At 40.4% G+C, this 26,211-nt stretch overlaps 1 protein-coding gene across 1 annotated transcript in view; it reads left to right on the top strand.

The window, feature by feature from the left end:
- The window catches only part of Lama2 (laminin subunit alpha 2), a 470,233-nt gene that overhangs the window by 313,193 nt on the left and 130,829 nt on the right, over positions 1 to 26,211 (top strand). Inside the window, exons 35-38 of the mRNA XM_032895270.1 lie at positions 2,125 to 2,223; positions 10,346 to 10,457; positions 14,991 to 15,153; positions 16,382 to 16,592. Coding sequence (XP_032751161.1) covers positions 2,125 to 2,223; positions 10,346 to 10,457; positions 14,991 to 15,153; positions 16,382 to 16,592 — 585 coding nt within the window. The remainder of the gene's footprint in view (positions 1 to 2,124; positions 2,224 to 10,345; positions 10,458 to 14,990; positions 15,154 to 16,381; positions 16,593 to 26,211) is intronic.

Below are 26,211 nucleotides of genomic sequence, written 5' to 3'. Positions count from 1 at the left end.
CACGAACCCCATTTCCCATTGTAAAGGTATTTTGAAATGGAATCTTTGGGAGGTGATCTTTGTTAAATTGTGGACAGAGAATGAAGCCCGCATGATTCAATAGGATCCTTGTAAGAATGGGAGGAGGAGCTTCCTGTTCACCAGCCATTTCAGAACACAGGGAGATGACAACCATATTCAGGCCTCACCAGCAACCCAGTTCATTGGCACCTTAGGCTGTTCGGTTTTGAGAACTATCCATTTTGTTCAAGCCACCTATGGAAATTTTTGTTGCAAAAATACTAAAACAAAAGTACTGTATTAAATATTTTTAAGTAGGGAAACTGAGGCATAGTTTTGCCTGAAGCACAATTACGTGGCTAATAAATGTTGAGGTGACATTTGAATATAGGCAGTATGACTTTAGGGCCTTTGAGACTGAACATCTGTTCCAACCTAAAAGAGACAAAAATAATTCATGTGAGAAAAATCTACTCAACCAGTATTGAGGCCTCCCTGGCCCAAGGCCAGGCTCTTCCCGCTGGTTCTTGCCTAGGAGAGCCACCTGCATGATATGCACAGTGCACAGATATGCACTGGACCTGTCAGCAGATGCTAGAAGTCTGGTCTGCTTGGGAAAGATAAGGCTGAAACTCTAGAGGACAGGCCAATATAAAGGAAAACCTTGACAGCTAGGCTATAGACCCACTTACCTCACATCTCCCGTTCAGACATAAATACTACATGGAAAGGAGCCTGACCAGTGATTTTCCACACACTTAGAAAGAATACAGGCTAGGAAATTAGTTAAAAAATCAAATATTTCCATTGGGCATAAACATTTTTTTTAAATGGCATGTGGCCAGTGGATGACGAGGTTCTTGGAGGCACTCTCTGAGGGGATCTACCTATGGGCATCATTAATAGCAAAGGCTTCTGTCATTCCCCTTCCTTATGCCTTAGACTTTATGAAAATGACCTTGATAGTTCCGAAGTTCCAGTCTTTTCTTTGTTCTTTATCTCTATCCTTTTCCCATGATTTATCTATTATTTGAAAACCTAAGATCCTCTCTTGATAATTTACAGCGTCTGAGAAACTATATTTTGTAGTGTTATGGTTCTAACATTCTTCAAGACAATACATACGATGGCCAAAGCTGAAGGTATTAACTCCTTGCCATCATTGTCTTTAAGCCACGTGGAATCACGCAACATCTCCGTGAGAGTGCATGGACTATGACAGATGATCTTTAGACTTGTACGTGGCCTCTACCATGGACCAGATTCCTAGATACAGGAGCTAGTAGTCAACTGAGCCATTCGATAGAGAGAGTAAACCCCTAACTGGAAATTCTAGTGAATCTTACCTAGAGAAGAAAAATGGAGTACTAAAATTATGATTAATGAGGAATAATGGCCACTCCTACTTAGTCATGAGATGGGGGTAGTTATTTTTTGATATGTACAAGGACATGGAGATGTCTGCCCTTTGACAAGCTTGCAGAGTGGCCTGGTAGCCTAATTCTCATTACATTTATCACTATCACGGCGACGCTGTCTAAAAATAGTGCCCCGTAGATTATGGCGGAATCTGGCACAGCTGTGTGTATAAAGCTAGCGCCTACCCATCTTGACAACAGGACCAGCCTAGCAAGCAAGGTCCCTGTAGCAGCGGCTGCTCTCTCTCTCTCTCTCATTTGTAAACGGCAGCTAGGCTGATTGGAATGTGAGTATTGATAAATGCAAAGATCATTTTAAATGCAGCTTGGTACCAGCTCATGAGCCATTGTTAAAAACTCTCTACAGTCAACATTTGCTCGTCCAGAAAACGGAGTAACTTTTATCTCACCGAGTTCTTATAAGACATTAATGGGGGTGGGGGGAAGGATAAACAAAGAAGCAAACAAAAGACTTTAGTGCATTCTAATTTCTCAATAAAGCACAGCAAGTCTTAATATTTACCTCCATATCTGGTTTGGGTTTGGCAGTTGATGAGTTAACTGCCCACTTAGAGTAGTTTCTGTTGTATTGACAGTAGAAGTGCTAAGTATTCGGTATATAGAGGGAAAGAAATGTGCTCTGTTCGACCCTAGGGTGACTGCCAAAGCATTTACTAAGATGTATACGGTCTGAAATCTTTTCCAGCACCTGCTCTCGCCGCAGCGGGCACCAGAGAGGCTCCTTCAATTGGCAGAGGGCAACATGAACACACTCGTGATGGAAATGAATGAGCTTCTGACCAGAGTGAGTCGGAAAAGCCGTGGATGTCCCTAAAGCACACATCTCTTAGGGAATTGGTTGCCTTCAAATTAAAGCAAACAACACTTACGTTCTGAAATCTCCTTTCTAATTCATAACTTTTCTCATGAATTCCAGGAATAATGGTTGGTTAAATGTTCTCCAAAGGAATTTTTATTTCCCTGTGGTGGTCTCCAAAGGCACAAATAATAAATCAATAAACAGGGTTGACATACTTGCCCTTGGTTGGGGAAAAAGATGAAGGATGACTATATATTTTGAGTATCTTATCTAGTAGACTCCACTGTACAAGTTGTTTTTTTCTTTTAATCAATCCTAAGGATCAAAAACTCTGACCTTGGTTGTGTAAAAGAAAAGAAAAACAGATGAAAATACTTGTGTCTTTCATCCTTATGGAGTTTCTACATTTTTTACAGAAATATAGTCTCAAGCAGTACTCCTACACAGAAAATGAAATCTTTACTGTCAAAATCTGGAGCATTTAAGACACCATTTAGAGTCAGGATATAAAAATCCATGCTGCTTCTAGCCGGCTTTTCCCAGCAATTGGTTTAGGCTAAATTGACAAAACCCGCAAGAAGGCCCTGTTTTACCACTGGAAGCAGAAGAAAAACAGCATAAAGTCTGCCATCTTGTGGCTAGAAAAATTCATGAATCCGGAGACTGGCCTACAATCTAGGATCCACGGGATTTAAATGACAAAGAACGCTGGAGTTAGAATATCCTTGGAGAGTTCCTAGTCTATTTAAAGAAAGGCTTAACAGGGAATAAATTAACAATGGCTTTACAACTCGCTAAAAGTCTGGGAGTCCTGAGCAGGACCCAGCTCCAGATTGGCCCTGGTCCTGTCCTTTCCACAAAATCTGCTACTGGATCAGGGAAACTTCTGCAGGAAAATTAAATGGCTAAGTACACATTGATGAACAACCGTCTTAAGGGTCCAAATCACTGGAAATCCCTTTTGAAAGACTCCAGCTTACCCAAGCAAATCTTGAAGACAGAGCAAAACCTCTGGCTGAAGTTGGTAAAAACCTATACTGGTTTAATTTAGCTAGTTGCTTTTTACCTGTTGCGTGAATGAGAGTTTAAGGAAGTCTTGTTAAATTCAGTTCCGTTCAACTCATTCTCTTCTCTTTGTCCACTCCGTCCAAAGCCCATGTTAAGGGTTGGCCGATGAAAAATATTAATAAACGAGGCTCCACACACTCTCCTGGAGCCTTTAGTCATGTATATTAATGTGTGTGTGTGTGTGTGTGTGTGTGTGTGTGTGTGTGTGTGTGTGTGTGTGTGTGTGTGTGTGTGTGTGTGTGTGTGTGTGTGGGTGTGTGTGTGTGTTTTGGTGTATGCAGGATAATATAACTGCATGCAAATACATAATAAAGTATGAAATGAATGAAAACATACATGAGAAATGCCTAAAACTACAACAGGTTAATCTGGTCAAGCACAATTAGAGGAGAAGGCCATGAAACAGGCAGCATGTCACTTACCCAGCAGCTGATTGCTGGTGTCACCATTGCAAGCTCTATGGCAAGACCTGTGGATAAACCTGCAAGGGGAGCTGCCACGGTTCCTGCCCTCCCGGAACCTGTGTAGCCTAATGATCTCAGTCTAGAAACACAGGGCTATTTCACTGCAAACATCAAATCTCTTTTATGTCTCAGCCCACATCCTTTTATTTTTCTTTTCAACAGACTAAATTTGCATATTTTTAGAAGTCTTTTAAGAACAGTTAAAGTCTCAAAGCAAACCTGACTGGAAAGTGCAGAGAGTCTCTACACACCGTTCGGCCCCCTACTCATAACTACTCCACTGTTTACCTGCCCAACTAGAATGGGACATTTGTCATTGTCATTTGCCATTGTCAGTGAACCTACAGTACTATGTACAATACAGTGCTATGTATTCTCCAAGGTCTGTCACCTGGTTTCCCATTCACCCCTGTCATTGCACACAATCCTATAGAGCCAATACCTTCTAGGGTCTCTCTGTCATGTCGTCTCAGCCAGAATGTCATAATTGGAAACACAAAATGCATTTTCAGACTGACTTATTTTTTCCCCTGAATTATTCACACCTAAGGCTCCCCTCCATCCTTCCGGGCTTACTGGCTCATTATTTTTTGGCTCTAAATATTCCCTTCACACACCACAGTTGATTTATCCATGTACTTAATGAAGGATGTCTTGATTGCTTCCAAGTTTTAGCATTGTGAAGAAATTCACTGTCAATATCTCCGTTCGGATTTTTTGTGTAGATAGGCTTCTCATTCGAGTAAGCGTGAAGCAGCCTAACTGCTGGAGTGTTTTCTCCACGAGTATGTTCACTATCATAAGAAAGTTCCCGTGTCTTCTGAACTAGGGATACCATTTTGAATTCCAAGCACTGAGTGGGAGTTTCTGTCATTCCACCTCCCTAGTGGGTTTTGGTATTGTTAGGTTTGGAGAGTTGGGCCATTATAGAGTCAGAATATTATGCTCAGCTTTTGACCTGGGTGCTGCTCTTCCTGACTATAAAGCAGGAACCACACCCACTTAGCCATTTCCCCAGCCTGTCTGTTAAACTTAAAAGGTTCTTGTCTTTGTTTTCTATTGGGTAATTGTTTTCTATTCTTAGCTTATTTTCTCATTTTCTTAAAGGTGCAGGAGTTTCTCATTCTAATGTAGTCCAGTGTATCAGTCTGTGCTTTGTTCTTTCTTTGATCCTCATGAGAGAGTCTATTTGGCATTTTAGCCTAGAACTCATCACCATCACCCAAGGATGTCTGGGTTTCTTATTGCTGCTGCAATTGTCTTACCCTTTGGTAACTTTAAAGTTTTTCATTCTACACCTAAGTCTAAGACTAGCTACAAGAAATGTAGAAAACTCCCAAATCAGCACTGGCTTGACACTGGACTAAAATGAGGCAGCACTTACATTAGTTAGATATGATCTTTGAAAGCTGCTTCCCGCGTGCTTTACATTCTATGAGAAGACAGTGCTATAAACAGCCCGGATACCAAAACTTAGCTTTGCTTACATTGTCTTTTACTGTCTATGGGAAATCAAGCTTAAAGGAGGTGAAGCGCTTGCAAAGTAACAAAACCTCGTTTTTTTCAATGTTTACGTACCAGCAATGTCATATGTGTGCGCTGCTTATTTTCAGTTTTTGAAAGTTGAAGTTCAAGGAGCTGGCATTGCTCGCCCTTTACTGTTCCTCACGTTGCTTCAGTTTGCGCCCTGGAACATTGACACAGGACATATTTAGGAAGGCATTGCTTTAGAAATGTCTCCCTTGTCATTCCACAGGGCCAGGTGACAGCTTCCTGTCTCTCTCCCTGTATGTTGTTGGCCCAACAGCTTGGCTGTGGAGTGAACCAATTACCACCTAGATATAATATGGCACAAGTAGTGACTAAAGATGGCCTTCAAAATATCATGTAAATGATATTAAATTCAATCTGAAATTTAATTATAGCAAGAACTCATATGAGTGTGCAGATTCAGAAGTGGATGGCATTTAGGCAATGTCGTCTATTCAGTAGTTAGATGTGCTCCATTAGGTTCTTGTTTTAACATAGGGAAGCCTGCAATGTAAGATACTAGTAATATCCAACCAAGAAAATTATGTGCAAATTTTAAGAGATGTGGTGAGACCTGCTTGAGCTACCTCAGGGAGGGAAAAGCTACCATTCAGATGCAAATTAATGTCAGCATGGTGGTCAAGCATGCTGTCTGAATATAAATACTGTGAAATAAATCAACAAAAACTAAAAACCAGGGGAAAAATAATCTAGTTGAAGGAGCATAATATTTTCAAAAGATAATCAGAGGTAAAGAGACGTTTTGGTGCATAGCATTTTTATATGGGAACATTGCAGCATACAAGCAGGGAAAGTAAGAGAATCAAAGATGATGAAAGGCGTATGGATAAGTAAAAGGTATTAACCGCAGTGGAAAGGGAGGATGGCTCACAGATAGGAGTGGCAATTTTCTAAAACAGAAGAACTTCCAGACTGAATCCTGGAGGGAGGCAACTCCAATCAGCTGATATTTAGCTCTCTTCAGTGGTATTGCCAACAGCCTGTCCTGCGTAAACTGATTCCTTGTGTACACCAAGCCAGTTGTCAGGAATGACGACATCTAGTAGGAAGGATGGTGCCTGGTAATCTTAGGAATACACAGTCCTAGCACTAAAAGTCGGAGATGACCCTAAGTGACATCTCTGCTAATGTCCACTGCCCTAGGCAACAGAGCGTTCGTAGAAGACTTCCTTCTTAGGTTTCTTCTGGGGCCCTTTTGATGAGATGGTGACCTAGGTAATATGGAATAATATGATTTGAAATATCTATCCCTAAGGGATGTTCTGGTGTGGACTGTGAAGTGTGTTGACTTATCAAATGATTTTAATACACTTCATGTCAACCATGGCCTCCTCTTCGCACCTCAGATGGCCTGACATTCTGTGTATTTTCCCCATATACCTGGATGTAGCTAGATATGCAATAGCACTTGGCACAGACCAAGAAAAAAAAAAGTCAGTAAATCTGCAGGGTTTTTCTCCTCAGCTCCATATCTGTGATTTCAAGTAGAGCATTTGAGCTTCCGTCACTTCCACTTGTATCCTGGAGAAATTGGGCCCAGGTTCTGGGATATCTCTCAGGGAAGGAAAGTTGCGGATGGGAAGTGTTGTAAGCCCTTGTGATTGTGCACTGAATGCAGTCTGGTGAAGGCTGACTTTATAATCTGCCCTCTAACATGTTACTCCACCCAAGCCAGTGTCTTGATGCCAGGGAGAGGAAGTGATTATATGTGCCAAAGAGACTCATCCTAAGTAAGCCTTGAACAGGATTCGAGCACTCTACCTATCCTGAACCTCCACCCTGCTGCCTTCAACATCCTGGAGTCTCATGTATCGTCAGAGTTTAGAGTTACCAGAATGAGACAGAATGTGGTGCCCCTGCAAATGGAGAGCCTCTTGCCTGGCTCTCCTCCCAAGTCCTCAGCTGCAGTTCATAAGTAGCCGCTTCATGTGAGCAGTGAGAAATGCCCAGAAACCTGTTCCGCTGTCCACATTGCCTGGCAAGCATATCACCAGGCATATGGTCAGTCTGAATGGCACTGGATCCCTCCAGCAGGCTTTAGCACTTCAGAAGGGTGGCTGGTCTGATTATTTTTATACCAGCCATCCATCCAACATTTGAAAACCCCTGCAGTTTTGCCTCAGACTATAACTGGTTTGCTCAGGAATAAAGAAAGTAAAACAGAATCGCTAGCACCCGACGGTGGAAATTAGATAGATACAGCAAATTGTCTAGCAATTCTGATGAGTTTTGTGTGGACAATTGTTTAGTGACCTAGTTAACTAGATGCACGAACTATTTTAAGATAGGCACCATACCGAGAGAGATGCCGAAAGATGAATACGGCAGGCCACAACTTGCTCTCATGGTGCTTATGTTTTGGGGAAGAGGGGAAGTCACGAAGTGGGTACGTCGGTTATCTATTCTCTATAGTGTGGTTCTAAAACATTCTGTGCAATGGAGGAAGCACTTGTCTGCAGTGAATGTGCAAACCTAGGTAAGAGCCCTGTCCACAGCCAGGCTTAGAAGAAAACTGGAAAGGGACTGGATGAATAAACAAAAAGTCTTTGAATGTTACCTGATGAGCTCATCTGGATAGAGACAATAAGAAACAAGAGAATTCAAAGAAGGGGAATACATGGCTTATGTGACATACCCAAGGGGAGCCAGGGAGTTTTTATTAGCCATTACCTTTGTAAACATGTTTCTTACCCAAGATGACACTAGAGTGCTGACAAGACGTGAACCTGAAGTATTTGTTAATTAAGTTGCTTGCACAATACTCAATAAATGCAATAACTCAGGAGAGAAATACAATGGATATGTTCTTGGCCATCCAAATATAGGAGAGAGCATACCGATAAATGTTTTAAAGGAGAAGATATATTAAATTCTTAAGAATTAGTGCACCTAATGGTGCAACTATATTGGTAATATAGAAAAGATACTGGCAAGGCAAAAACTAAACTTTAAGTGAAAAAGTATATATTTCTGTGTATTAAGATATACAGGTACTGGTGGATATACTTATTCATAAGATATTGGAAGATGACCATATTGTAGGCCAATTCCATTATGGTGTTCTGTGACATGTTAACATAGAAGGGGTCATGGAGGGCAGGCAGAATCAGGACACCGTTTACACTACAAAAACTTCTAAGATATTTCAGACTGTCAATATCTTGAATAGTCTAGCTTAGTTAGCAATAAAAAAAAGTAACTTTGAAGTGTGTGTGTATGTGGGTGTATGTATGTGTAAAATTATTTGACCCATCTAAGCCATGACTATAAATAGCTAGAGAACGCTGATTTGAAATAAATCACCGGGGACACATTTGTAACAATTACCATGGAAGCAGGTAATTGAGATACTTGGAAATTATGTGCATAGTTTACTTCTGAAAAGAATTGTCAAAAATCTAAAGGAAAAATAGTCCTATTATTAATATTTCAGAAGAATGTCAGAGCATCAAGTGTGTTGATTAGTATTCTCAGAGTCATTGCTGCCAGCTTCAAACTGGAGTTTTAAATGGTCCAATGGGGTCTTCCCTTCTCATCCTTGTGATGTTCATACTTGCAAATTTAAAGACTGTGTAACAATAGTTGGAATTCAGGTTCCACCTTGAATTTAACCATTTATGCCCCTCCTGCAATGGGGGGCTTCCTCCCTCCCCAGCATAGAGATAAAAGGCAGATCAATTCCTGTCACATCTCCCGTCCTGTTATGTGCTGGCCAAACGAACACTTGTTATTTAAAATCCACTTGTATATTTATATAAAAAAAATTAATTCTCTGGTTCTTCCTAGAATGAAAACATTCTGACATAAGACTGTGCAGTGGTTCTCAACCTTCTCAATGCTGCAACCCTTTAATACAGTTCCTCATCCTGTGGTGACCTCTCCAAACATAAAATTATTATTTTTTTGCTACTTTCTAACTGTAATTTTGCTACTGTTATGAATCTCAATGTAAATATATGATCTTACCCAACCCCTGTGAAAAAAAATCATTTGACCCCCCAAAATGATCGTTTGGCCTACCCCCAAAGTGGCCGTGACCCACAGGTTGAGGACCACTGCTCTAGAATGTTAAACTCTGCAAACCTGATTATCGTGGAATAGCACACAAATGCACCTTTTGATTCTTTGATTCACTGTCAGTAACTAGATTACCAGCCTCTTTGAACAAAAGAGAAGTCCTATGACATCAAGAAACTGCACTTAAGCCCATGTTATTGTGATGGAAACCTTGTATCTTTTTTATTAAGAAATATTTAACATCATCCACACTGTTTGTATTTGACCATGTTATGTCTGCCTTGAAGGCAAATCCATCCCATTGCATCCAAGGAATGTCCAACGTGAACACAAATGAGTATGTTTAAGGCTACACACTGGAAGGCAGAGATGTTTGGGGCCTTCTGGTTCCATTTCTGACCATGGCGTGTGAGTCTTCTGATGATGTCATACGGGAAAGCAAGTATTAATTCTGCCTTAATGTTTTACGGGCATCTTTGGAGTGTTACAAAACAGAATTTACTACTGAAGAGCTAAGTACTCTCTGCCCCCTGTGCTTCTTAATTAATGTATTGATCAAAACTGAATCTATAAGATCAAGCTTATGGAGACAGATGGCCGGTTCCTCTCTCAACAGGTCACTGCTGCATTCCACAAGGTTTCATAAAATACAATTCAGACAAAACAGGAACATGTGGAGGCTAAGGATTCCATTAAAGACTTGAGCATTGGAACCTTGAAGATATACTTCAGAACGACCGTGTTTTAACACTTCTGTGTCGCAACCTATAAAAGGGACTTTAATAGGACCAAATATGGCTCTCTGATTTCCATTAAATGGAAACAGTCGTAAAGTTTAATTGTATACTTGAGCACAGGGTGTCATTGCCAGGACATCTGATCAATAATTCATCGATTGCATTGGGCTCAAAGTAAAATCTGAAAGAAAAATGTAGCCAGAGGGAGCTTATCTAGCTCTAATTTCATCATCTCTATTAATTATGCTTTTCCTAAATTTGGATCATTAGGCAACCAAAGTGACAGCAGATGGTGAGCAAACGGGACAAGACGCTGAGAGGACCAACAGCAGAGCACAGTCCTTGGAAGAATTCATTAAAGGGCTTGTCCAGCACGCTGAAGGTATTTAAAAAATATCACATTTTTAACTTTTACTTTTCCTCTTACAGAAAAATTAAAAGAAGGAATTGCAGGGGCTTTGAATAGCCCCTATAAGGAGGTATTATTTTTAAATTCAAGTCATAGGTATAAAAAAGCATTTTGTTGAGCTATTCAGGGTCATGATTAGCTGAAATCTACAGCCTGTAGCACCAAGTGAGCAGTGATAGTTGATGAAATAAAGATTATGGGTGCAGAATAGGAATGAATTCTAGGCTGTTTAAATAATTCATTGAAAACTTATGCTTCGCTCTTTTTGTGATCAGAGCTAGTGAAAATTTGCTCGTCTTTTCTTTTTAAAAGTGACTTTCACCATTCTATTTGGTACACGGATGCCGATCTTTCATTTCTCGAAATGGTTTTTCAAGTACTTGGTACGAGTTGCAGGAGAACATCTGGTGCTTGGGATTTGGCGACCCACGTTCACCAGAGGCTCCCTGGCATTTAGTCCACAGTTCCCTAGGAATTAGTTCTTGGCATCCCCCAATGTGGCTGAGAACTGAAGTGAAAGTCACTTCTCTGGGCAAACACCCAGACGAAGAAGCCCTTAGTTCTCCAGTCTCTTGAAATAAACGTTAAATACGCATGCATGTTCAGAAGGTTCAAAAGGTGGCTTTCTTGTGTTTCTAAACATCTTTAAAGGTGGGTAAACGTAATCATCTTTACTGTGCTACAGTGCTGTGGACCTTTGATAATATGAGCTCAAGCTCACAGTAGATTTTAACTGGTGCTTCCTCATCGGAAATGGCTGACTACCCATTGTGTGGAGCAGCAGCATTTTCTGAGGAGGCTGTCCTTTTTGTGACAGTACAAGTTACTTCCCCCAGAAAAGCATCTCAGTTAATCTCACGGTGCTGCATACTCTGGTCCATGAAACTGTGGTGTGCTCCCTGGCGTTGTTTTTCCACTGATGCTATTTGAAAATATCCCCAAATACCAAGTGTATGACAGAGAGCCACGTTCCTCCAGGTGGATCTCCCGTGGTAACTTTCCCCATCTTCTGTCTGAAGTCTCAACACCCGACAGTCTTCTGGAGACTCGTTTTAAAATCAGTTCAGCCTCAATCTGTGGGTCAAGAATACTTGCCCTTCTGGTAGAAGACTCAGATTTGATTCTGAGCATTGACATCAGGCAGCTCAGAAAAGCATCTGCATACATGAGGTATGCATATAAAACACTCAAGACACATGCACATACAAATAAAATAAAATACAAGTGTGTGTGTGTGTGTGTGTGTGTGTGTGTGTGTGTGTTCACAAACATAACTGCTAATATGGCTTAGTGGACATCAGCTTCACCACAGCTTCCTTTTTTCACCTCCTACCCCCTCTACCTACAGAGAGACATAGATACGGCTTTGTAGTTTGATCAGCATAGGCTTTTTTCATTTGTTTGTTTTCCTGGGTATCATCTTACAGTTTGGTCAGTGGCACTAAGTCACCATGAGGAGTAACGTAAAGATGATCCCCAACCAGATCTGCGGGTCTGTAGGCCTGGCGAAGCCTTGCCAATCAGCAGAAAGATCGCTCATTCTCTCCGTTATGCTTTGGTCAGATGATCTGCATACATCTGTGGTGCTGGTGTACCATCTTCTTCCTCATGTATGGTGTCCTCTGGGATAGTTGGGTCCATTTCTGCCAGCAGACACTGTTTGGTAGAATTAGTAGAATGTCTACAATTACATAAAATTTCAAATTTACATACAGTGTACCGGAAATATGCTAGATTCTAGTTAAGACGTTCTACAAGATGTACTGCAGAAGGCTTAATGGTTTGGGGAAGAGGAGTGAGGGGAAAAGGAGATGAGAAGGAAAGCAAGGAGGAAAAGGAATTGCCTAAATATTAACTATATTATGCTACACAGCCACCCTTCTTATTCCTTTACCTATACCTCGCTGATAGAGGTAATCAGGAGCACTTTTGTATTTTGTTAGTGGCACTAAGTTGCTATGGAAAATGAGTGGTTCTCCCTGGCATCTGTCTGTTGTTTAGATAGATGGCTTGTTCATCTCACATAGTGCCTTCCATCATGTGTCATGACCTCTTCATGGATAATCAACTTCTATTCAACCGCAGTATACTTGTATGTCAACTGTAATTTTATATCTACTATGCCCTGACTCTCCATCTGACCATGAGTGAACGACACTTTATTTCCTGGGTTAGAATTAGTGAGGGACAGAGCTCAACCCCATTACTATTTATGTCCTAGCTTATTGCAGGACTTAATATTAGTCATCTTCTTTGGCTGTTTCTCAGGACAGGTGAACAAATTTTGTTCCTGATAAACTTAACTCATAAAAGGGTTTTTCAGATTTAATATGGAAAGTATATTCCCTCCCCCCAGTGAGCTGTTGTTTTAAGGGTGCTGACCACTTCTCTTAAGAAGGCCCCATCTATTCTCTGCTATGCACCAGCAGCTGCCATGATTTTAAGTAGACTTGTAGTATTTCAGAACAAACAATATGGTATACCTTTCTATCTAGAAATACTTTCCTCATTTTCATTTTCCTCTTCATTCCCTTTAAGTTGACTTTTATCTTGTCTTCAGAAAGTTTTAGTTAGCATAAAACCCTCTTCTCAAGCTACATTGGAATAAGTAGAGTCAATGCATGCAATATGTTTTACAATTATTTTCAACCCTGCAGGAAAGATATTGAAAGGGACACTATATATTTTGGAATAAGGATTTAATAACCCGTTAATCTTTAGTTTACAATCTCATCCCACCTATACAATATAAGCAGTAGAAAGATCAAACCTGGTCTACTCAACTTTCTTCTTAGTGCTGGGAATTAAGTGTATGCTGGGCAATGTTCTACCACTGACCTCTGACCCTTGACCTGCTTATATAAAAATGGTGTTCTCTTTCTTAATGCAGCACCATTTTCTTGCTTGTTTTATGATTTTCCCATGCCCCATTAATTTCCGTAGTTCTTCGCATGTCACCTCGGTTGAAGAGAAGTAACGTGCATTCCAGAGGATGCAGCTGAGGTCTGGGTTTCCTCATTCTTCTCTGCTCATTTTCTCTGCAGAGATTTATCTTTGAGAACAGATAGAGAAGATACCATAAGGTCCCAGAGACCCCATCTTTACCTACCATCCTGTAAGAATTAAATTTTGCATCATGATTTTGGAAGGAAAATAAACATCCTGTCTTTAGCTGTGATGTTCAGGAAGCTATTGGCTGTAGCACCGTTCCTGAACACGTTTATAAGGAGAAGGTATGGTTTGGAAAGAACAGATGAGACAGCCTCAGTTTCTCCCACTCTTCAGAGTTCTTTCTACCGAGCAAGCATTAGAAGCCTCTGAAGGATTTGGTCCAACACCAGGATGTAGGTCCCTGCTCCCAGAAGTTTTGTCTCAGGTAACCTGTAGTGGAGCCTAGGAATCTGCATTTCTTTTAAAAACCTCCAAGCTGCTCCTGCTGCCTCTGGATGGAGTTCAAGATTTCAGAGCCACCTACTCAAAGCCCATCCCGGCTTCTGTGTGTGCCTGACGGAGCTCTGCCAAGTGAAAATCTGAATAATCTCTCTAATAAGGAAAGTTCATGATCTATTACACTTTAAACAGGTCTTCAGATGTACCTTTAAATGTTAGGAAAGAGCTCTTGGGCAGGCCAGACTCTTCACTCTGAAGATTTTCATGTGGAATATTGTAGAAATATACATTCCACAGACACAGAGCTTGAGAAAATATCTCCCTTCAACTCACCAAATTAATGTCCCATAGAACACTCTTCAGAGAGCGCAAGGCTAAAATGAATGATAGCGCCATGTAACTGTTTCAATTCACCAAGTTTTTAAACTTTTATTTGACAGAGAATTCTTTTTCCAGATGAAATCGTGCACAGAACGCCAACCTATCATGCAGTTTCCTGGCAGAGCAGACATCATTTGTAGAGTACTCTGAGCACCTGGAGAATCCTAATATTCCAAAGAGCACAGCTCCAAACCCTGTTTACGTCATTGTAAACACAGACTCCTGGGATGGGCTTTACTACTGAAGGCATCTTTCGAGCCTAATCTATTCCCCTAGACCAATGAACCTTTCCTTCTTTAAAACTTGACGGTGACAAGGCTGGAGAAGTGCACAGACAGGTCCATGTAAGCTCACAGCCCAGAGTATTTCTATCCTCAGGATTCTAAAGCTGGTAGATATAACTGGTCAACAATGTGAAAGATCTTACGTGTTTAGCAACATAGTGTTGAACCATACATCTCCTACTTTTACCTCTTACCTGAAGAGAGTTTGAGTCTGTTCATTGTTTATATGCCCTCCATTACACACAATACCTAAACTACTATATTCTCAAAAGGAGTTTAGCCTGGAGAACTATGTCACTTTTTCTTTCCTCGCTGCCTGGCCTGGTACCTGCCACTGGTTCTCAGCAAGACCCTGGGGATGATGGAAAGACCAAGTGTTGAATGCCAGTTTTGCATATAATATGCTTATTACTTAATTTACAAAATTTTCCTTACCTCCCGCCCCTCACAGCTGTAAATGAAAAAGCTATAAAACTAAATGAGACCTTAGGAAGTCAAGACAGGACAGCAGAGAGAAACTTACAAGAGCTTCAGAAGGAGATTGACCGGATGCTGAAAGAACTTAGAAGTAAAGATCTTCAGACACAGAAGGAAGTTGCTGAGGATGAGCTGGTGTAAGTTGACATTCTGGGGGGGGCTATTAATTTGGCAAATGAACAGCCGTACTAAGTTTCTCTCCTACAGGTGAGCAGGGCACAGTTTTCTTATCTGGGAATATGTGCTACTTATTCTTCATGTCTTCAGTTAGCCCTACATACTTTGCTTTAAAACCATGTTTGCTTGTATATAAAATAACTGAACTTTGCAGTGTTACTTTTTATAACTAGGCTGATGGGCTTGCTTTGTCAATTGCTGGTGTTAGAAATGTTTGAACTATCAATAAGGCTGGAGCTGTGACTTGCTTATTAGTGGGAACTTGCTTAACATGTCTGATTTTGATTCCCAGCACTATGGAAAGTAGACAGGATGGCACTACTACAATCCTAGAACTTTTAAGATAAAGGCAGGAAGATCCAAAATTCAGGATCATCGTGGCCATAGAACAAGTCCAAGGCCATCCTAGTATATATGAAACCCTGTCTCATTGGAAAGGAGGAGGAGGAGGAGGAGGAGGAGGAGGAGGAGGAGGAGGAGGAGGAGGAGGAGGAGGAGGAGAAATGGAGGCAAGTCAAGAGGGAGGGAGTAGTAGAAAAAAAAGAGGAAAGGGAGAAGGGGAATAGGAGGAGGACTAGGAGGATGAAGGACAGAAAAAGGAAAAGGACATAACCATCTACGTTAATAAATGACATAATGTCACACTTTTCAAGGTCATCATTATTTACCATTTTAGAAAATTCTGGTAAGTTAAGTCAAGGAATTTTCAGACTGCTGCGTTGTAAGAAAAGGTAGAGAAGATCAAAATTATGGCATTAGGTGAAGATGGCAAAAACATGAGAGTTCTATCTGCAATTACTAAGCAAGCATGTCAACAATCCTATACAGTCAAAGAAAGTTTCTCATTGTGATGGGACAGCTGCCATTTTGGTCTGTTTGCTTTTGCAGGTGCAGTAAAACATAATTTTTTTCTTTTGTCAGTCACAATGTGACCATGTGGCAAGACTCCTAAACAATTAAAAATGTAAGCTTACTAATAAACTGAGCAAGTTTTTTCAATTTTAATAAAAATTTCTGCCACAGTTCAGTATCAGTTCCCCTTGACAATCACTGTGAATCTGTTGGTGTGTTTGCATGTATTTTTAACTTTTTAATGTTAGCATCCCCTTGTAACTTAGTTTAACATAAGGAAAGACTTCAGATGAGCAATGATATCATTTTGTTCTCTCGGGCTGGGGGTATTTGCAGGGCAGCAGAAGGCCTTCTGAAGAGAGTAAACAAGCTGTTTGGAGAACCCAGAGCCCAGAATGAAGAAATGGAAAAGGATCTCCGTGAGAAACTGGCAGAGTACCAGAACAAGCTTGATGATGCATGGGATCTATTGAGAGAAGCCACCAAGAAAACTAAAGATGCTGATCGCTTGTCTGCTGCCAACCAAAAGAATATGACCATCTTGGAGGTGAGAGCTAGGGATCCACTCATTACTCTCTTGGAATGAGAAGCAGGTTGAATGTGTCTAGAATAATGAAGTTGACATACGTTTACAAAGGCGAGACTATGACTCTGTAAAGGCTTCTAAGAAACAGAACAGTGTATGTGTCTCTGTTTTGCGTGTGTCTGTCTGTCTTCTGTCTATCTGTCTTTCCATGTGTCCATGTATCCTTAATGACCATCTCCCACTGAGTCAATGACCACTTAGACGCAGTCAGACTGTAGAAGGTTTGTATTAAAAAAAAAAGTTGCATGGAAGAAGCTCATCCCTGAGAAACATGGAATCTCATATCAATGACAAGTTATCACCTAGAAATCCACCTGGGATTAATCCATTCCACAGTCTACAATGAGTCATTATAATGGAAGTTACACAAAGGATGGCTCAACCCCAGTGTCATACAGTTTTGAGATTCACCTACCTACTCCACATGTTGAGTGCAGAGACCCGGTTGCCAGCAACTAGTACAGTGCCTTCTGCTTGTGAGGAAGCTGAGCTTAGGAGAAACCAGAGAGACTAGAGCTAGGGGACCTTCCTTCTCTTCTTCTGTGCAATGACTTTATGGACAAGACATTTTCAAAGGTACAAATGTGACTGATGAGTCTGGATTATTTTCCCTCCTTTTCCTCACAGAGACCAGTCACTATTTCCCAGAGTGCTGCTGAGCTTAAAATAAAAATAGCATCCTTCCCTCTCTTACACTCTCCTTCTTCCCCTCCCTTCCATGTTTCTTTCTCTTACTGTTTTCAGTCTCTTCCTTGATCATAACATAGTTAATACTTATATTCTCTGAGACTGTATTTAGTGGACACAATTGTGTTTGGTATTTAAACATCTTCCTCTCCATCTATAACCCTACATCTGGCTGTTGGCTTCTTAGAGGATCTGAATGCTTCAGGAAACCCACAGCTCTGCTAATGTAGAATTTCTCAATAACTCAATACTCGTTCAAGCATTGCACAAGATCTCTAAAATGTTTGTTGAGTATCACTGACAGAAAACTAAATAACCACACATTTTAGTTTTTGCTCTCTTATTTGACCTGTTTTTCTTTAAGTCTAAAGACAATCAAATAAGAGAAAATTGGAGAAGATGTTCTCTGTCCTGGCATTTAGCCTTGTCATAGTGGTAGAAAGCTGAAGAAGAGGACTTTCACTCTAAGTCATGTGACTAATCTTAACCAATCTGGGACCACTAACAAACTAGCAATAGTCAAGAGAAAGTGCTGTCTGGAAAGGCAGGAAATGCTAAGGCTGTGCTATCTCGGCTGTGGCATGACGCACTCAGCCTGAGACACCCCAGTGCAGCAACTTACACAGAGTTCTCTTTCCACTTCATGGCAACGGTTTAAGAAATTAAAATTCCCTGTGTGGAAATCATACTCGATATTTGGAAATTATTTTGAGAGGTGTTATAGCAGCACACTGAATGGGAATTTCAGCTGTTCCTCACGTTAGTGGTGAATAAAACCAAGAACTATACTTCTCAGGCACTGTGGGAGAGGCTTGGAGCCTATGCAGTTACCCCTGGAGTTCCAAGACTTCATTCTCATATTTTTATCTCAGATGCTATGCTTAACTAAAGACTTATTTAAATGCTTGCTGGATAAAAGAGGTGAATTGTGTAAATTCTTACAAATAAATTATGTGTAATTTAAGTTGGCAGCTCTACTAAGATTGATGCTAGACTAGCCTTTAAAAATTGTCACCTGGGGCCATTTGAGATCGCTCCATGGGAAGAGCCCTATACCCAAGCCTGATAAACTGAGTTTAATTCCTAGAGCTTTTGTGGTAGAAGGAGAAGACTGACTCTATGTTCTTTGACCTTTGCATGCACATTTCCATGAGTATACACACATACAGAAACACACACACACACACACACACACACACACACACACACACACACACTGTAAAAAAAGTCAACTGAGAATTCATTAAACAGAGTATATCCATATATCCATGGTCTTTGGGCTCCCCTGAAGAATCTGTATAGGCTCTTATAGGATGTTACCTGGTGACCCATATCCTAAGACTCCTTGGATTCGCTTACTAGCCACACAGATTTGAAAACACTGGCTTTGTGCATTGTACACAGTGAGTTCAATAATGATATGGCTTTAAGCATCCATTGTACTGGATCTACTATTAAAATGATATTAAGATCCAGGTGAAATGGATAGTTATTTTTTAAGGTAGTCAGCTAGTAACCTTGTTTTTAAAAATATTCTCTAAATCTGGGAGTGGTGGCACACACCTGTAATTTCTGTACTTGTGGGGTAGAAGCAGAAGGATACATTCCAAACAATACTGGATGCCTGTCACAGCCCTATCAAGAGAAACAGACAAAACAAAACAAATTCTCCAATCACTCAGATACAACCGGAAGTCTAAGAAACAATGATGTAAAACAACAACTGGTGGTTTTAATAACCCGAATCTACTTGGAGATACACACAGGCAAAGACGCAAACCACTTTGTTCACTGAATTATCACAGCAGTCATAGAAGTGGATAGGGACAGCTTCTCTGCACCTTCGTCGAGATTCTGATGTTTGTTGTATGAGTACCACTCAGTAGAAGCAGGGGCGGGGTACCTTTTAGAAACAGGAGCCTATAAAGTAAAGAAAGAGTTAACATCTGATGGAGAATTCATGGTTAGTAGAATTGGAACAGCGTGCGTATGGCTGGATAGTGGCTGAGATAGCCAGCTGGAATAAGCACATTCCAGACTCTTCATTACAAGAAAGTTGGCTTGTGTGACTACAGAGTGTTGTTTGTGGCTTAAACACTATAGGAAGCAATCAAAATGCGGAGTCATATATTAAAATTACACGTTGAAGTGTTTGGTAAGGGCACGTGTAAACTGAAAACTCAGCTGCGTGTTATTAAATAATTTGCTCTTAGGCTCAGAGAGTACACAGATCTAACATTTAAATGTTGATCAAATCTAGCTGCTGTTGGTAACACACTCATGAATAATTACTGGCTGCATCAAACTTATAATATGAAAAATATCTAGTTTATCTGTTCCTATACTTAATATGTAATTTATATTGGCTAGGAGGGTCAAAAAAGATTTGTAAAAATATTGTCACATTTAGTTACATAAAACATTGTGAGAAATTTAAAGGAATGAGAGAGAACGATATGCATCAAATACAATACTGTGAAGGTACAAGGTGATTGTGGGAAATGTCAGGTAGAGTGGGCCAGCTCTTTCATAACCTACATAAATGCCAGCTGGGATGACATGATAGAAGGCTTTGAGCCCCAAATACTGTGGGAGCTTAGTTAGAAAGGTATTTCGAGGAGTGGAGAGGAACCAGGGTAGGGATTGAGCACTGATGAACAGAAAGACATTACATGTACAATTCAGGGAAGCAAGGGATACACACCGAACCCTCTGCCCCAAAGTCTTCCCTTACAACATGCCTGGAGAAGAGAAGGCAAGAAAGAAAACATAAAGGCATACAAGGAGATGGTGTGTAAGCTGTGATAAACAGAAGTGGAAGGGAAGGACAGCATTTATCCAGAAGGGCTCTGAATGGATGAATCTAATCAATTAGAAGGCAAAGTCGGGAGTATAACCATCCTTGGTATCTAAACAAATGAATTAACTATTATGCTTAGGGCATATGTTTTTATTGTTTCATGAATGCCTATAATGTGTTTAATCAAATCCACCACCAGTTCTTTCCAACGCACTCCACTTTCCCATCCCAACTTCATGTGTCTGCTCTTTTTTTTTAACTCCACTGTGGCTATTTAGAGCTACCAATATATGTAGGCCTCTATTTTTCTCACCCTATTTTAGTAAGGGTTTAACCTCCTCGATAGTCCACCACCCACCAGAAGTAGTAAAAAAGGAAAGTTAATAGGATATGGGCGGAGGTGGACCTGATTAGAAATAGTTCTTTGTGGCAATTCCAACCTTCAGTTTTCTTGGTCGAGTCCACTAGCAAACATCAAACATGAATCGGCAGGTGCAGTCCAGTCCACTTGGCAGACACCACACACAAACCAGCAAGGGCGGTTCAATCCAATTGAAACCATGAGGCTGGACAACTGGCCTGAGTCGACGGAAGCTGGAAGAAGATACAGGAACCTTACAAGAAGTTCTTTGGCGAGTTTCTTTTTATGACGTCACCACAAGCAAATCTCAGCAATGCAATGGAAGGTGACTTAATTCGTTCATGTCCTCAGTGAAGACGAGCGAGCTGGAGCAAAGTAAACCAATGCTTGAACTCTCACTGTCTTTGGGGTCATACTTATATTTCTTCTAAACATTATTCTCCTGAACATCCTTTCATGTGTTTGCTAGTAGCAAAACATACTTTCACCCAGGTCTGCTTCAGCAAAACATACTTTCACCTGTCTGCCCCAGCAAAGCATCATTACAATCTTCCAGCATCTCCAAAGAAACTAGGACCTTCCACTTTAAATATATTCATAGATATGAGGTCATCCCCTGGAGCTAGCATAACCTACATTTTACGCTTGATCTTAGCCAAAAGGCCGAGAAGCAATGGCTGCATTTTTAAAGAAAACTCATTTTTCCCTTCCACAGCAGCCAGCGGTTGCCAATAGCTCTTTAGGAGTCCTTATGACTTCATCAATGCTCTCCCATCGCTGGCTTAAATTTATAAAATTCTATCTCTATATATCTCTATATATGGGACTTCCTTTTTGGTCTCTTAGACACTCTGAATTCCCTGTCTTGTAATTCTAATAACAATTCCATCAATCTTTATCCATTCCTTTTTAATTTTATAGCACGAATCTCATGATGACCTAAGATGACTCACTAATCTACTGAAATGCTTTCTTCCTCCTGTGTTAGTTATCTCTCAATCACTGCAACAGAACAAATACAAAATTAAAAAAAAATGATGAGGAAAAGGTTATTTAATTTCCAATTGACAGAGATCTCAGTCCCTGGCCACTTGATGCACTTAGAAGCAAGCAGCATCATGGCTGGAAAATCATAGTAGAGAAAATATGGTGACCTTATGATGGCCAGGAAGGAAGGAGGGAGAAAGAGGAGAGAGAGAGAGAGAGAGAGAGAGAGAGAGAGAGAGAGAGAGAGAGAGAGAGAGATTGACTCCTCTGCTAAATGTTTCACTTTTGTGCATTAGTGGTACCTGTGGCCTTTGTTGAATATTTAAGATCTATACCATAATACTCTTCCAGAGGAATCATGAAAAGCACACTTTTATTCTGATTGTATCCTCAGAACCCCAAATGGTTGACAGCACAAATACAACACACTTTCATTAATCAATAAGAAGAATGGCATAAAGCAAAGAGAGATCAATGTTTTCTCTGACTTCCTCCCAAGCTACAAATCTCCATATTTCTTTGTTTCAAAGCTAGAGTATATCATCTAACATGAAAAATTAGTTCTTTTTAAAAGTGCTTTACTGTCAAGATCATCATTTACTTTATTGTGATAAAGAACACGGTGACCTTATATTGAAGTTGGCTTTCTAAACTGACCTAGTTAGAACTATAAACACATATTCTCCAGTTTATTTAAACTGAAATAAACTTAGCTCTTTGCTTAACACATCCATGGAAATAGCCCTTCCTCCTATTTGGTGTATTATTTTAAATGACCTTAGTGTATTAATACAAAGAAGCCACAATCAAAAGAACACTTTGAGCTTCTGTGTATACTGTGCCTTTGCATAAGTTTATACAAGAGTGAGTGAATGGCTATTATATAATGAATTTCAGACTCTTGAAGCAAAGATGTCAGAAATCAGGGACATAGAAACTTCGTCTGCATTTGTTGTCAAGGAAGAGGCATTGACACATCAAATATTCCACTGAGTTGTCCAGAGTACCTCAGTCAGCTGTGTCACAACACAACTTCATCTTCACTTACTCATTCAAAACCATTCATTGAGGAAGTTCTTAGAGGTACCAGAGAGACAGTGATGCATAAGACTGTCTGTGGGGCTCACACTGTCATGAAGAATATATTCACGGTACCAATTAGAGAGTCTATGAAATGTTTGGGTGTCTGGACATGTGAGATAATGTATATAGTAATGGTTTGCTGTATATGCATGATCTGCAATCTGTATTAAGATTCCTCATGATATGTTTGGTATGTGGACCATCTCTATACACAGTTTAGTGGACTATGAATCTGTGTGTTTATTTCTTGGATGTCCATTAACTAACTAACTTATATTTTTTAGAACTCACCCCAATAAAACTAAAAAGATGTGTCAACTTATATTAAAAAGTAACAGTCATTTTTATTTTTATGTTTGATGAACACCCCATAGAATAAAATTCAAATGTGACTCAGTTGACAAAATGCCTCCAACATAAGCCCAAGGAGCTGAGTTTAGGTCCCTTACCTAGCAGCCCATGCCTGCAGCCCCAGAGACTGGGTGCAAAGACAGGCAGATCCCTGCAGCTCCTCAGCCATTCAGCAAGACACACCCTTGAGCTCTTTTTGCTAGAGCTCAAGGGATAGACCTTGTGTCAGAAGTAAGATGAGGAGCGACTAAAGAGAACATCTATTGTTAACACATGCACATGTACATATGTGAACATGCTTCTACTTGCAGATATGACCTTACCCACCTAAACATACATCTACGACATATAAGAGCAAACACTCAGATGTACACAGATACACTCAGGTACTCACAGTCACACATACACACGCATTCACAGACATTCACACTTACATATTCACACTACTCATACACATTCACACACTCACATACGATCACACATACATTTATACCATCACACACTTACATGCATATACTCACATGCAGTCACACACATATTCATACCACTCACATTCACTCACACACAATCACACATATACTCACATATATACATTCACACTCTTACACATACCTATATACATATTCACAAAACTCATACCCACTCATATACATATTCACATCGCTTACCCTCAGATACAATCATGAATACACTCACATATTCACACCCCCACACACAACTACATGCATATTCGCAACACCCCCATACATGCATATTCACACCACTCACATACACTCACACACACAGACATATACTCACAATCACACATACTCACATACTCATACACATACATTCACAACACTCCTATACTCACACATTCACACACACACACACACACACACACACACACACACAGTTCAGATAAGAGGGACTAGAACAAAATCATCAACATAATGGTTAATAATCACATAGGCTGTCCCTGTGCCCAGCAGTTACCAGCCAAGTCTTTTCTATCTGATTTCACAGAAGCCCAAGTTCTTGTTACAATGTTGGTTCTGAGTCAGTACTTCCCAGAAAATAATGAGATGATGCATTCCTAACAAGCTTCTTGTTGAGGCCAAGGCTGCTTCTCAGTGAGCCTCACTTCGAGTAGTGAGGAACTATGCAATTTGGAAGAGGCCATGTTGCTTGCTCAGAGTTTTGTAGATTTCTAAGCCGGATTCATTGCAGGTAGGCTGTTGCTGGTGTTAAGCTGTAATTCCTAGTATGTACATAATGGTTAGGATGAACACAGGTGCTGTTTCAGGGAGACAGTCAGGAAATTGGCCATGAGCATAAAGTAGAAAGAGGAGCAAGGCCAAAGGGCTGAGGAACATGTGGTAGATGGAACTGAGAAGGCCTGTGTACTGGGAGCATGGTGAAGGGGCAAGTGGTAAGATTAGGAAAAGAAGATATGAAATTAGCACTTACCCCATGCAACTAAGTGTAATTTCTGTAATCGAAGACATGGTCCTGTCACAACCCACTCTGTTAGTTATAACAGAGGTACACTTTAAAATTTGTGTTTGTTTTATATGTATATATGTATGTTTGAATGTATGTATATGTACCACATGCCTTCCTGGGCACAGGGAGGTCATATGGGTTTAAGATCTTTTAGAATTGTAGTTGCACATAGTTTCGAGCCACCATGCTGTTGCTGGAAAAGGAACGTGAGTAATTTGCAAGACCAATAAGTGCTCTTATTTGCTGAGTTATCTCTTCAGTACCAAACCCACAGCATTACATGTTCAACTACTCTTTGCTGCCTATGGTTCCTTGCGTAGACCAGATAATGTCTTACTCCATTCTGGCTGTTATCATAAAATAACCAGGATTTTCTAACATATGTATAACATACAGCCCAGGGGACATGGAGTAGACAGTCCAATATCAAGGTGCTAGAGTACAAGTGACTAGTGAAGACCTGTTTGCTGGCTCACAAGCTCATCTCCTTGCTGTGTCCTTACATGGTGGAAAGGTGAATAAGCTTCCTTGGGACTCTTTCATAGGGGCACTGGCCCCATTTATGAGGTTTTCATTGCAGGCTGTCATCACCTCCTAATACTAACACGTTGGAGTATTAAACCTTGACATAGAAATTTGATGGAGACCAAACACTAAGTCCACAACACTGCAATGGCTTGGTTTCCTGCTCATTTTAGCGATGAACATTGGACCCATAGAATCAAAGACTTACAGACTGCCCTGTACATGTAGAAAAAACCCATGAATATAAACTATTATTAAAATTTATTCAAAGAACATATAAAGGCCAGAGACCTACATTGTAATTATTTTCATTGAACATGTAGGGAGAATGAGGATTAGAAGGATATGAATGCATTTGAAGTATAAAGAAAATAATAGGCAAAGGTAAACTCCATAGGAAGGCATTGGCAGTAATTTTCTCCCATTGATTTTCCTCATCTAGGCTAGGAATGAGTTTCACATAGCACTGATACAGCTGTAAGTTTCACAGAGAAGTTACTCTGTTACCATCTTATGAAATAGTCCACTAGGGTTCTTCCTTCAGGTGATAGATGATGATGATGGTGGTAGTGGTGGTGGTGGTGGTGGTGCTGCTGCTGCTGTTGCTGCTGCTGCTGCTGCTGCTGCTGCTTCTTCTTCTTCTTCTTCTTCTTCTTCTTCTTCTTCTTCTTCTTCTTCTTCTTCTTCTTCTTCTTCTTCTTCTTCCTCTTCTTCTTCTTCTTCTTCTTCTTCTTCTTCCTCTTCCTCTCCTCTTTTTCTTCTCCTCCTTCTTCTCCTTCTTCCTCTTCCCCCTCTTCCTCCTCCTCTTCTCCTCCCCTCTTTCTCCCCCTCTTCCTCTTCCTCTTCTTCTTCCTTTTCTTCTTCCTCTTCTTCAAAAGTGTTTTCTCCAACTTCCCTGAAAAATCCTACCTTCTCAATCTTACACTTTCTCTCTAGAGCATGTTTATGCTCACAACATAACTATTTCTTCTTCTTCTTTTTTTTTTTTTTTTATGAGTGTCCTGAAGGACTTCTTTTTTTTCTTTTTTTTTTTTTTTTTTTTTGGAGCTGGGGACCGAACCCAGGGCCTTGCGCTTCTAGGCAAGGGCTCTACCACTGAGCTAAATCCCCAACCCTAACATAACTATTTCTAATAGGTAGTAGAACGCTGTACATACTTCCCGTTTAGTCTGGCACACTAGATGCCAAGCAGACATCCTACACGGGCATTGTCCTGAAGATGGATATCCCACTTTTTTAAGCAGTTCTTTCAATTCTTTACCAACTATCACTTTCTTCTCTTTGCCTGGATGACTCTGTCA

Source organism: Rattus rattus, chromosome 2 (assembly GCF_011064425.1).
Source record: "Rattus rattus isolate New Zealand chromosome 2, Rrattus_CSIRO_v1, whole genome shotgun sequence".
Lineage (NCBI taxonomy): Eukaryota > Metazoa > Chordata > Mammalia > Rodentia > Muridae > Rattus > Rattus rattus.
The sequence above is the reverse complement of the archived record's forward strand: the minus strand, read 5'-3'. Positions and strand labels throughout refer to the sequence as shown.